This window comes from Mesoplodon bidens, assembly GCF_964165515.1.
Source record: "Mesoplodon bidens genome assembly, chromosome: 9".
Classification (NCBI taxonomy): Eukaryota; Metazoa; Chordata; class Mammalia; order Artiodactyla; family Ziphiidae; genus Mesoplodon; species Mesoplodon bidens.
Window position 1 is genome coordinate 89,335,144 of NC_138166.1, and position 14,080 is coordinate 89,349,223.

General features: G+C 40.1%; 1 protein-coding gene across 4 annotated transcripts in view; it reads right to left on the reverse strand.

Moving 5' to 3' along the window:
* Positions 1-8,960: 8,960 nt before the first annotated feature.
* CNOT4 (CCR4-NOT transcription complex subunit 4) overlaps positions 8,961-14,080 on the reverse strand; it is a 141,726-nt gene continuing 136,606 nt past the window's right edge. For 2 of the 4 annotated variants that reach the window (XM_081243816.1, XM_081243815.1), the window contains exons 11-12: positions 11,023-11,235; positions 8,961-10,338 (exon numbers count right to left, since the gene is read on the reverse strand). In XM_081243816.1, the coding sequence (XP_081099942.1) occupies positions 10,037-10,338; positions 11,023-11,235 (515 nt within the window). In that variant the 3' untranslated portion in view covers positions 8,961-10,036. The remainder of the gene's footprint in view (positions 10,339-11,022; positions 11,236-14,080) is intronic. The other 2 variants (XM_081243818.1, XM_081243817.1) reach the window with 1 other exon arrangement.

Consider the following 14,080-nt stretch of genomic DNA (forward strand, 5'->3'; position numbering starts at 1 on the left):
ACGGCTCTGCCCCGAGAACAGGCTGTTTAGTTTGTGTGCACAGCTTCATGAACACCAAGCCCTGTCCCAGGTGACTGAAGCATGGTCCAAGAGCACCCCCTACTGTCAGCCTTCTGTGGGCCCAAACCTGGTGGTGAGAGCGCTTTGATACCTTCACCCCTCCCAAAGCCCCAAACCCAGGATTTTTTTGCCACGTCTATTTATTAAAACTCCTGGTACTCTCCACCACCTCTTTTCCTTTCTTTGCTGTAAGACTGATAAGTATTTTGGGGTGACATCAAATTATTCTGATTGGGTCTATTTCAGATATATGCTAACCTCAACTAGGCCCTTGCTACTTGTTTACCACTTTTTTTTTTTTAAATACATTCTCCTGCCTTCCTGCTACATTTTCCAAAGTGCTAGTTGCACATTTTGTATGTTCTTAAGCTCCAAATCCTGATTCTACCTCCGGTCTCCTCTTTATTCTGAGTTTATGGATTCCCTTAAGATTTCTTGTATTTACCTCAAAACCCTCTGTCTTATTTGCTACTATCTTGGAGGAAAAAGCATCCCTCTTCCTAAGAGTAAACCTCCACACGTGCTCTTGATTCAATTTGGTATTCTTGTTCAAATTTACTTTTCCCAGTAGTTTTGTCTTCTCTGACTTCTAACATGCTTATGGTTTCCTGGGGACGGGCGGGGCGGGGGCGGGCAGGAAGCTACCTTTACTCTGCTTTTGCCTCTCAGATTGTGTTGTCACCATCTCTTCATCAAACATCTTTGCCACACATTATCTCTAATCCTTTCATTCTTATTCATCCTTCATTCTTCAACCTACTGCCACAGGCTTTCAGTACCTCCTCTGGATTAAAACCAGTTCTTGGAAGATCATTACTGATCGCCTACCCGTAAAATTTACTAGTACCCCACCACCCAAAATTTCCTTCCTTCCCTCACTTATTCAAACAGGATGGCAGGCAGTATGCTAAGCCCTGGGAACACGCGGACAGAAAGAAACAAAACATCCCTTCTTCATACAAGAGGTACAACAGGAGTAGGACCACCTAAATTTGAGAGACATCTTCAAGGAGATTACCAGGGTGAGGATAAGACTGGTGTTCTCCATTCCAGGTTGAGAGAACAGAAATGCGTGGAACAGACAGACAGTCACATGAAACAGAGAGTATCACTGTCTGTCGGGGAGAAGGCCCTGGGTACCACACTAGCAAAACTTAAACTTCACTATGAAGGTATTGGGGGTGGGGGGTTTTGGAGAGTTTTGAAGGGAAGTGACATAACCCATTTTAGATGCTCTAAACCGCGGGTGCTAGCTTGTCTGTTGACAATTAATCACCAACCCTACATCCTGCTACCCTCCCTTCCGCATCACAGTTCTCAGGTTCCCTCCAACAGGATCCCAGGTTAGACCCTGCAGATAAGAGGCACAAAAGTGAAATTTGTGGGCTTCCCTGGTGGTGCAGTGGTTGAGAATCTGCCTGCTAATGCAGGGGACATGGGTTCGAGCCCTGGTCTGGGAGGATCCCACATGCCGCGAAGCAACTAGGCCCGTGAGCCACAACTACTGAGCCTGCTCGTCTGGAGCCTGTGCTCCGCAGCAAGAGAGGCTGCGATAGTGAGAGGCCCGCACACCGCGATGAAGAGTGGCCCCCGCTTGCCACAATAGAGAAAGCTCTCGCACAGAAATGAAGACGCAACACAGCAAAAATAAATAAATTAATTTAAAAAGTGAAATTTGTAAGGTGAGAAAGAAGAAGTCTAACTCCTAGAATTGGCAGCTGTGGGCCGGTGGGTGGCCACTGGCAAACGTGGGGTTTTGGTAGCTACTTCCCAGAGAACCAAGTTGGCGCTGCAGGCAGCTGAGAGAAACCTCCTTGGTGAAGGCTTTCCTGGGGCCACAGCGCTTCCAGATCTCCTGAAAGCCAGCAAGGTCCTCCTGATCTTTCCTCTCCCAGCCCTTCCAGTGGTTGTAACATCCCTGATTTCCTGATGAAACCTTGATACAGGATGCCATTTTGAATAAGTCTTGCCTAGTAATGGTCCTACATCAACACCATACACTCAGTTCTCCTTCATGTCAGACCACTAATCTCTATTTTTCCCAAGATTTCTATCTCACTTCTCTCCACTGTAAAGATGACTCCAAAACTATATATATATATATATATATATATATATATATATATATATATATATATATATTTACTTTTAGCCTTTCTCCTAAGCTCCACATCCAAATTTCCAATTATTTCCTGGACACGTCCACCTGGATGACCTGCTGAAACCTCTAACTCAACAAATTCAATAAGAATCACCTTCCTTTTAGGGACTTCCCTGATGGCGCAGTGGTTAAGAATCCGCCTGCCAATGCAGGAGACACGGGTTCAATCTCTGGTCCGCGAAGATCCCACATGTCACGGAGCGACTAAGCCCATGGGCCACAACTACTGAGCCTGCGCTCTAGAGCCCGCGAGCCACAACTACTGAGCCTGCATGCCACAACTACTGAAGCTCACGCGCCTAGAGCCCGTGCTCCGCAACAAGAGAAGCCACTGCAATGAGAAGCCCGCACACTGCATCAAAGAGTAGCCCCCGCTCGCCACAACTAGAGAAAGCCAGCATGCAGCAACGAAGACGCAATGCAGCCAAAAATAATAACTAAATAAATTAATTAATTTTTTTAAAAAAGGAATCGCCTTCCTTTTAATCTACTTCCTTTTCTTGAGTCCACAGTTCTTTTAAGCACAATACAGTTATTTATTCCAGTTATCTGGCTGAAAACCACAGGCACACTACATTTCACGCTCATTCAGGTAAACATTTATTGAGAGGCTACAATATGCCAGCCCTTTGCTAAGTGCTGGGACTAGAATGGTTAACAGGTAGATGAGTTCCCTGCTCTCGGAGCTTATAGTCCAGTGGAGGATCTAGGAGAAACCTAAACACATTTCTGAAATATCTTAAAAAAAAAATCCTTTACCTGTAACTTGCAAAAATTCAAGATTCTGAAATATCTTTTGAATGATTTCCGCTTCTCTTTCTCACCCCCCTTATCAACCAGTAACATTCACCTGGACTATTTCTCTAGTTTACTAGCTAGACCTTTTATTGCATCATGGGCTTTTTTATGTTTTGATGAAACACACATGCACATACAGTATTTTGCAGAAAATTTCAGGGGTTCATCAACAGTCCCTTTGAGGTCAAACCCCAGATTCTTGGGGTTTCTCATTAACCTAAAGAACCCCACCTCAGTGTCCCTCCCATCTTCACCATTCCTGCCTAGGGCTGTGTGTTTATAAAGCACAATCCTATCATGTCTCTCTCCTGAAACAGAAACTCCCAGTGGCCCATTTTCAACAAAAGCAGTGCCTAGTACACCCTCAGGCCTTCTCTCTCAAAAGTGCCCTGCACAAACCCAGGTTCCTTCCAACCTGAGATGCAATCCCCAAATATGCCCTATGCAAGCTCATCACGAGGGCTTTCTTTGCTCAGGCTGTCCCCTCACCCAAGTCTCAGCTTATCCAAAGCTCTCACTTCTTTGAGCTATTTTGACATTTTGTACTTCAGACATTTACATCCAGTCTTAGTTTTAGAGTTGATTATCCAAACTTTTTCAGAGTAAGAGAGCAGGAATCATCTTATCTTTGTACCTCCTGAAGCACCGGGCATAATGCCCAGCCCAAAGCAGGTGTTTGGAAAAAATGTTAGACTAAATTAAACTCAAACTTCCCTTTCACATCTTAGTCCCACTTGTGTCCTTCATGCTTTTTCCTCTCCTACATAACTGTCCTTCAAATATTTGAAGACAATTACCTTGTCCCTTGTTCCTTATCTGCACAAAATCCAGAAGATACTAGCTAACTTGGTCATCTAATTCAATGTAAACAACAGTCAATATAAGCACAAAATAGTCAAGAAGTCCCTAAGGGTTCTATTTCCCAACTAACCTTCGACTCACACTCTATGATTTGGGGCAAGCAGTACCTCTTCATACTCTTTCTTCTACCACCAGTTAGCTAAAATAAGGGGGAAACAGATAATTTCACCCTCATCTTAGTCATTTCTTGTAAACAAGAGAGGTGGCAAAGCACTTGGAGCTTTGCAACAGAAAAGGAGTATGACCAAAGTTATGGATAAATGTGTCTGAGAATGGTTAACAACTAGCTTTAGCTCTGCTATTAAATCTGTGACCCAGGATAAAACCCAACTTTTTTGGGCCTATTTACCTACTTTTTGCATATTATGGAGACTGATAAAAGCCAAGGAATTTACACCACTGAAACAACATTAAAAAAAAATCTTCTGGACTATATGTAATCTTCTGGACCTCAGGCATTTTATCAATTGTATTTCAGTTTTGCAAATACTAAAGCTGAAAACAAAAAAGCCACAGATCATTGTTTCTTTAAATTCTCCTATGAGTTATTTATGAGCCTTAGAGTTTTAAAAGCACCCAGCCTACACAAAAAAAGTACTATTTGGCCTATTAACCTCTGTTGGTTTTATACACCTACTTCCATAGACTCTGAAGGGAAGCTGTGGAAGGAAGTGCAAGGACTCCACTTACAAACAGCTGCTTAACACACTCAGTTTCCCTCAGAAATGGATCAAATGCAGAATATATTCTTTAAAATGACCAATTCTTATTAGATGTGCCTTGAACATTTGGGCCTACGTTTATGTTCTGTTCTTTTCCAAATTATTTGGGTTACCACCAATAGAAATAATTACCTTACCCTTTAAAGGGATTTTTTTCTAATCATGTACTCATTTCTTTAAATCAATTTGTTCAGAAACAATTTTAGAAATGAATTTTCAAAGGCGGCTCTTCCTGGTAGGAAACTGCCTGCATGTCTAAAGGCTATGTCTAGACTAAGTTAATAATGCGTTAAGCACAAAGAAGTAAGTACTGATTTTTGTGACGAAATAAGTATTTGGTTTTTTAGAGAATTCATGCTAATGTGCTCAGTCATCTTTCACTTGGATAGAACACTTGAGCGGAAATAGCCACATGTGACAAAGGATATGTCTCACGATTACGTTTAAGGTACATAAGCTGTCAGCTCTTGAAAGTTTACATACCCTAAATATAATAAGGACCTTAAATCAAATGATGTTGGTAAAAACTTGATAGAAAACTCCAATTCCAAGTGCAGTGTATGCCATGTCTTCAAATTTGGGCAAGCGTTGGTGGAGATCATTAACTGCATTCAGCTCTGTATTGGTCATCACAGCATAATCCTGGTGGAAACACACTGTTGACACTTATTACCTGTTCACAAAATACAATTCATACAGAGTTAAGGATAGGCTATTCTTTCCTCTTCCACAGTTTCTGGAATTGCTCTAACTCAATGTAGCCTAGAAAATGACCCACAGCCATCTGACTTGCAACCTCCCCTAAGACTGCAGTAAAAGTTGCCTTCAACATCTCGACCAAAAATTTAACCATTAATATAATACCCTGTATGATGAGCTTTTGGAAAGCAAACTATTGATTGTAAATCAAAAGAGCTTCATTGGAAAAGAGGATGTTAAAAGGAGAGAAACCACTTCGACAAAACAAACACGTGGGCAGGTGCTATTCAAACCAAGGGATAGGGCTCATTGGTCAATAGCAAGAAGCTCCCCCTACTTTACTGCCCGACAAACTATGCCTATTAGCTTATAAAACCAGAGCACAAATCTGCACTAAGGTGGTAGTTTAAACCTACATACTTAACTTAAAAATAGAATAAAGAAAAAAGCAGGGAAACCCTGAGAGCAGACGACAGAACAAAATGCGCTGACCGAGAAAGCAGCGGGTTGAGCGTCACTTGGCTGATCTGAGAAGCTTCAAGCTAACAGCAGGGAAAGCTGAGATCCAACACAATTCACACCACAGAATCCTCAAGGGCACATAAACTGACAGTGCCAGGTACCCCTAGAACCAAGGATAAAATCTGCAGGGTGGGGCTAAAATAAAGATTACTGAGAAAGCTGTTTTAAGAAGTTAGTTCCTTAAATTCATTCCCCAACTCCACACCATAGTGCAACCACACTTCTCCTAAGTGGGCAGATATTTGGAGACAATCTCTGAGAAAAGGACTGAAAACAGGGATGAAGTAAATATATTCATACTGAATACAGAGACTACCGCGACAGCTCTGGCAGTCAGACCCTCACCCTCTAGGCCGGCCAGTATAAGACTCTTCTCTATGGAATCTGACCAGTCCAGGAGGAGAAAAAGCCCAAAGACATTGACATTAGGGCTTCCCCAACACAGAGCCCATCCAGATCTTCCAACAGTGAAGTTCAAAGTTGGCATGCCTTCATGTTTACAAAACTTCCTTTCAGCTTTTTAGTCTTATTCAAGAGCAGGTATCAAGGACTACCAGGGATCTGAGAAGTCTCTTAATATGGAAGATAGAGATCAAAGCAAAACAAACAGATAAAACCAACTTGAAGAAATAGAAACAATGCAAGGAGAATAAAACTATAAATATAAACAAAGTTGAGATAAAACTTCCTAGAAAGAAGAGCAAAAGACAAAGATGGCAAACTGGATAAAAGAATAGGAGAAAGTCCAGAATAATGGGATTTTTAGAAATGGAGAACAGTGAAAATAATTGCAAGAAATTCACTGGTGAAATAAGTCAAGAAAATTTCCCAGAATTGAAGGACATGAGTCAACAGATTTTAAAAACCTAGTGTGTATCCACTGTGTTCAGCACAATGAATTAAAATAGACCCAAACCAAGGAACACAGAAAACAATTTATACAGGCTCCCAGAGAGGGAGACAAAAGGATTACCTATAAAGGATCAGAGTGGCTTTGGATTTCTTTTTAACAGCAATACTGGAAGCAAGAAGACAATAGAGTAATGCCTTCAAAATTCTAAAGGAAAAAATATCTACAACTTAGAATCGTCTATCCACCAAACTATCAGCTGAAACAGAATGTTTTTGTATATGCAGATTACTAAAATATTTATTTCCCACATGCATTTCTTAAGAAGTTACTGGAGGATGCACTTCAACAAAATTAGAGAAGAAAAAAAAAAAAGACTAAGAAATGGCATATAGAAATACAGACTCCAAGAAAGGAGAGAGGTGAAAGGAAATACTAGGAATATCAGCTGTGCACCAGATCTGAGTACTGTGAGACAAGAGACAGACATTGAGGGTTGTCAGTACCAAGATTCCCACTGCTGTTAATACCAGCAGGCTGCCTAAGTCAGTTTGGTCCAGGTTCTTTTCTGTACTTATCTGATTTTGACCAAACCTAATGAAATTTCTGTTCTCCCCTCCACACTCTGGTGAATTGATCAGCTTATTTTAAACCACCCCACTCCCATGGGTTGGGCTTTGATCAACTCCAGAGGACTGAGGGAAGCCCCGGAGAGCTTAGACACAGGAAACAGAGAGCAGACCACTCTGCCAGACATCCAGGATCGGGCTCACAACAGCCCTGTCGGATGCCCCGACTGTACTGGACCCTCTTTTCCAGGATTCATTCACGACCTTGCACACTGTCTTCCCCAGAATTGGCTTTTATAAATTATCAGAGAAACTAAAGCCAAACTATGACCTAAAGAATCTGTTCAATTTATCTTCTCTTAAGAGCCTTGATCTGATAGTGACAATACTGCCCTTCCCTTACTCAGCTAAGTTTTAATTTGCTACTTAGCTTTTTAAAACAAAGCAATGCATTATCCAGGGGTACATATGTTAAGTGGCAAAACTCTAAAGAAAGATCAGCACAGAAATCAAGATAATGGTGATTTGTGGATGGTAAGGAAAGAAAAGGAAATAAAATTGGAAAGGGACAGATAGGAGGTCTTTCAAGATATTATAGGTTCTATTTTTAACTTGGGTGGTAGGCACACTGGTTTTTATTGTTTTATTATTCTGTAAATGATATTTACATATTTTATAAAGTCTTCTGTATGATTCATTAAACATACGCACAATCACAGCACAGCCATGCAAAATAGAATTTCCCTCCCTTCACATTTTTGTTGATATACCAATGTCAGGAATATCCAAACCGCCCCCTACAATCCCCCAAAGCCTTGATTACAATTCACTACTACCTGATATTGCTTGTGTGTTGGGCCACCACTTTCCAGTACAATGTGAAGATTCAGGTGACTGAAGCAAAGCTTACAGACCAGAGAAAGCCTACAGTCTATACAGACATTTATTTGAGACAATCTGCTTTACATTTTTCAAAAACTATGTTAAAAATTTGTTTTTGGTAGCAAATTGAAGTACAGAGTAAATGTGAGGAGGAGAAAATCATTCTGAAAGCACAGAATGTAAAATTTAAAAGATCTACTTAGTTCATCCTACAAAGATCCCCTTAATGGATGTAGCTGGAAATATGCCAACTTCAGCTTTGGACTTCTGAATGTAACCCAGATCATACAGATTCCTAGCAACCTTGTACCCTCTTTTGATTAGTGGTGTGACCATCTCTCCATCATTAGGTACTCCCTAGAATGGCTGGTCAGGAAAGATTTCTCTGTGGGTTTCCTCTATCAGTGTTTCCTGATCTCTTTCCCGTCGTGGCACTCACATGTGCTGCTAATTGTATGGCACCCTGACTGCTGGGGCTGCCAGGTCTCCCTGAGACAACCAACATCTCAGCACAACCCAGCCTATCTGATCCTTCGTGGCCCATGAGGCTTCTCAGTTGGGAAGCTCTGGTCTGCACAACACAACAGCACAAAGAAGCATCTTCTACTGAAAGCCACCGGAAGAGGAATTCTTGAGGATAAGATGGGCTGACCTTCAAAGATGGCAACGACCGACAGTAAAATGAATTTTTTTCTGATTTCTTCTTCTAACCCATCCTCTCTATTGCTGAAGATGTAAAATCAACGGAAACACCTGACGACTGTCACCACAAAATGTTTCAAATTCACATGCAATAAAATGGAAAAACAAAAACAAGAACAACCCAAGGGTCATCATCAAGTTTTCTGTTTTATTTAAGATTTTAGTTTTAATTCTGAAGAAAGAGGTACATTTTCTTTTTTTAGTTTTAGCATTAGGTTATAACCAGGTTTCTGTTTTCTTTTCTCCTGTCTTTTCAATACTGCACAAATATCCAGAAACTACAGGGTTAAGTAAAAGCTGCAGGCGAGGTGTCAGAGATTTGCTCCTGATGGTGATCAGATGGCCCCAGAGCAGCGCTATCTCAGAGTGCCCTTAGTCAGGTGAATTTAAGGTAAAAAGAAAAAAAGATTCTGACAGAGGAGAAAGATTGAAGAAATCACTTATATTTCAGCACTTATATTATGCATAGGTATTAAATCTGTGAATAGTTTTTTTCTTTAAAACATTTGAATTTACTTTAAATCTAAAGCCAAAATTTTTTCTCCTTTAAAAAATCACTTCTCCCCTCCTTATAAACTCTTTAGCAATAGGCCAGTTACTACCGCAGATCAATTTGTCTCTCCATCAACTTCCGATAAATTCTTTTGCTTAACAACACAATCAAGTCCTCTCCATCAACTTGCCAAAAGAATTAAAAATTAAATTAAAAGCATTTTCCCTGCAATAGTGATAAGCTGAATACAAGATGGATGCCAGGACCACTGCTTTCCCCCATGCATTTAGCCATCTCATTTCAATCAACCTGGTTTTCAAACTTCTGCAGTTGATAATGCATTTACTTCACCTTCCCTATAGATTAATCATCATTTTCTGCTAAGCAGATTATGTCATTATTATGCGCAACAGACAAACAGTAATTTTCTAAGTATCGAGACTGCCCTTTGATTTCTTTTCTTTCCTCCTTAAAAAGGCATTTTTAGAAAACATTCAACAGTGTCACTCAAATGCTGGATCAACAGAAACTTTTACAATAAAAAAATGATGGTAATGACCCTGCGATCGCATTGCATCTGGGGTTAGGGAGAAACGAAACTGATCAGGAACTGGATTCTTCAGAACATAAGAGATGAGAAGGGAGCTGTGGGTCGGCTGAGAGGGCGAAAACAGGGTGGGACAAATCCTGCATTTTCTAATGAATTCTCCTCTTTCCCTAATGGCGGTCCAGTGTTGAACTCTGTAACAAATCTGTGGGGGTTTTGCTGGGGGGTCTGAAGGCTGTCTGAAAGCCTGGGGGTGGCGAGTGAAAGCTGGAAGGATTTGAAGGAGGAGGGTAGGGATTCCAACTGGCTCTGTGCAAAGGGATCTGTGTGCTGAAGGGGGCGCTGTGGTGGGTTTGTGATGGAGCAGCACTGGGGCCGTCCACCTCTGTGAGGGCCTGAAGGGATTTTAGCCAGTGTGGAGGATTGTCATCTTGAAGAGAGTCTAAACTGTTTCCTGAAGATGCTGGAATACCTAAGGAGAGAAAAGAAAACAAGAAGGAAAATGGTGAGTTTGTGCAGAAAGCATAAGAATTTCAACAAACAAAAAATTTTAAGGCGCTTAGTTTCTCCAAAAAGAAACAAAGAATTACAATTTTAAACTCCTTCCAAATAAGACCTTCTTAATCTTATGTTCCTTTTATTCCCCACCCACAATGACCACGATTTATTGTCACACAAACCCATGCCCTCCTCTTCAACTATACAGACATCATCCCCCAGTGTCACACAGGCAGAGTTGCCAAAATGAATCCCCAGGATTGCATGATGTTATTTCCCAATTGTGCTTCTCTTTCTCTAATAGGGATACATAAACAAGATAGCCTTATAATAGAGAGCTTTATTTTTTAAAGTGGAGTATGTTCCTTTGAGAGGATAAGTCAGATCCTTTCATACTTTGAGACCTACAAAATACACACATTCTGTCAGATGTTAGCACCTACTTACACCAAAAGAAGCAACCTAGGTACCAAATGCCTTGTTACACAACTAGGCCAACAGAATTAACTGAGGCTACATGACCCCGGAGAACGAAACAAGCTACCACACACTTGTGGCTTTGGGAAGATTACGTTGAAGAGACCTCTTGTTTTTAGTTAATCTGTGCTAAAAACCAAACTGATGGCAGTCAGTGGAGCTGAAGGAGTGAGAAAGTTACCTGTGATGATGGCTGGGTCTGTCCAGCTGCCAGGGCTGTCCCAACTCGGGCTGTCGGTGGTGGCAGTGTTGGACGTTGGTGCACTGTGGCTGGCGTTGGAGGGGGAAGAAGAATTGGGCAGTCCACCAAAGTTGATGTTAATGTTGGGTAGAAGTGCCCTTAGCCCGTCCTGCCATTCCTTCATATTTAAACTCTCTACAGAACTGCTGTTGTCTGGGAGATTTACCAACAAAAAAATGAAAGATAAAAAAAAAAAATAAAAAGCTGACGTTAGAAACATATGTTGTTCTTTAGTGGTTAAGCGGGAGAAGAATTATTCTTTCTTTATTGAGCCTTTAAAATGAGTTGTCCTAGCAAGATAAACTTGGTTAGGATTTTGCTCATGAGCTCAGAGCCCCTGAAATAAGTGAGGAAAAAGTTGCTCAAGGATCAGGAGAGGGATCCTTGTCCTTCTTACAGACTCTTTACCATTTTCATTTGTAAGTCAATAATCCAGTTTAAAGACTCAATGCTCCAGAGCACAATTTAGTTCCAGCTACATTATAAAGTTTCAGTTAGTGGGGCATTTAGCCAGCTGAGCTGATTTACGCTATAAAAAAAAGCAAGCCTGTAAAGTTCAATATAGGAGTGTATTCTGAGCCCATTAAATGAAAGAAAAGTCATTTTATGAAGAATAAACATAAGCCAATAGAAAAAGAAAAATAATTAAGTTCTTCCTGATTATAAAACTGATCATGTATTTCAGAGGAGAAAGGCAGTAATGAATAGGCTTTTGAATTTGAAAAGAGTATTTTTCCATTAGTCACAAAGGCCAAGGAGACAGGGGCGAAGCTACCTTTTAGATGGAATCATTTCCAGCAGTCTGCCCACTCTATACTTACAGTTCTACCCACCATTTAAAACACAAGTCCTGGAGTCCTCTGGTTCTATTTACAAATAGCACCAAATATGATAAAATACTATCAAGATAAAAAGGCTTTCATAAATTGTGACTAAACTCACTTGATCTACTACCATCCAGAATCCACATGATATATAACTAACTGGCTGGGGGGAGGGGAGGGGAAGCATAAAGTGTAACTACTACTTAGAATAATTGCTTTATTGAAAATAGGACGGTAGGTCAAACTACTAACTGTGGTTTTTGAGAAGAGCATAGAAAATTATTTCTGGTTCTACAGAATTGATGAGCAACCACCACTGATGATGATGATGATGATGACGACGATGACAACGATATTCTATCAGGTACAGTCTATGCTATTTGGTGAATTCAGAGTTTTCTTTTTATAATGTTTCCTTTGCACCAATCACTAACCTATGCCAAATTATAACATTTCAGCAAGTGAAGCTTTTAACCCTATTGATGTTATTTATAAAAAGACAAAAAACTACAACCAAATGTAACAAATCATCTCTGAATTTACTTAGATGAAGAAAAGACAATCTACACTCTACAGACTAGTCAATAGAAAGGAAAATAAATTCTTCAAACCGAATTCCAATTCACAATCAGTGTAATTTCCTAAAGCTTACCTTTCTATTTGCATCCTATCTGACATTTGCATTGTGTTGTACAATTCACAAAGCACTCTTATAGTCCATTATTATTTCATTTGATCCTCATGTTGTGAGGTAGGCAGAGCAGGGGGAAAAGTGTGCATTTAACAGATAAAGAAATAGACTCTAGAATAATTTGCACATGTCACATGACTTGTACCGTCAAGACCTGAAACCCAAACCCTGAGTTGTTTCTTTTTTAGTAACACCGAGCTCTCACTCTTGTATAGACTATTTACTTTATATTTGTATAGACAATTAATTGGCTTTTTAATAGGTTAAATGTTTAAGGCAAATCCCAGGGGCTTGTGAGACCCATGATGAAAAGGAAGCAAAAAAGAAACACGGAAACATTATAGTATGTCCATCAGCCATGACTAGTAGGAGAAATATTTCGCTAAAGGAACAAACTGGAATTTGCAGCCAGGGGAGAAAAATTCTAATCAACAACACAATCATCAATTCCCCCCACCCCCTAGTCCACTCCAGCTGCATGAGGCATTAACAAGATGACACTAATAAAGTCCTAGAATACCCTCAATTACAGGAAGGTTCGGTGGCTACATTCTAACCTTTAAAGTAGTCACACTGTCAGACTGAATAACTTAACTTGTTTTCAATTAACCAAAAACTTGAACTCTAAACAAGGAAAACTTCACAGGAGGGAAATAAAATCTCCCTGATATAAAAAGGTGATGTACCACTACATGGGAAAATTTTAAGGAAGATTAATGCTCTTGAACTTTAGGTAGCCAAAGTCAATAAGAAGCCCATGCAGATGATTTGAGGTTCCCTCTTTCACTGCACAGGGAAAAAGAAAAAAACCCATAACTTAGTAAAACCCATTTTCTCCTTACTTTTGCTTTACAGTTAGTGAGAACTGGAACTAAGGAACTTTGCATTAACAGAATAACATTTGCATTTATATAAAGTTTATCTGAAAATCAGTATTGCAATAAAATCGAAAGACATTTGTTCACAGGCAGGGGATATATGGGAACTCTCTGTACTCTCCACTCAATTTTGCTGTGAACTTAACACTGCTCTAAAAAAATAACATCTATTTAAAAAAAAGATATTTGTTTATCTGATTTTAGGCTAATAAAATCAAGCAAGAGTGTGTTAGCCAAAGACATTCACAGACGGCACATGATATAGAAACAGTGAGAAACTTAGATCCTCCCAGGTGAACTACGCTTATAAGATACCTTGGGGAATAAATTAGCTAGTTTATAATTCTCACAATCTTGCCAAAAACAAAGTCATGTGCCTAGACATCTTGGGAGCCTGATATCATAGAGGACTGGTTTACAGTGGAGTTGTGAGTGTCACTAGGAAGTGGACTGACTCATTAGCTCTGGGAATGGGACCACTATTCTAAGTAGTTTACAAGAAGAAAAGAAGTTTTCTTCACTGTTTTCTCTACTACTGCTATGCCAAGTGTTGGCACAAAGAAGGGGCAAGAAAAAGGAAATCAGATAAATCCTAACCCCATGAA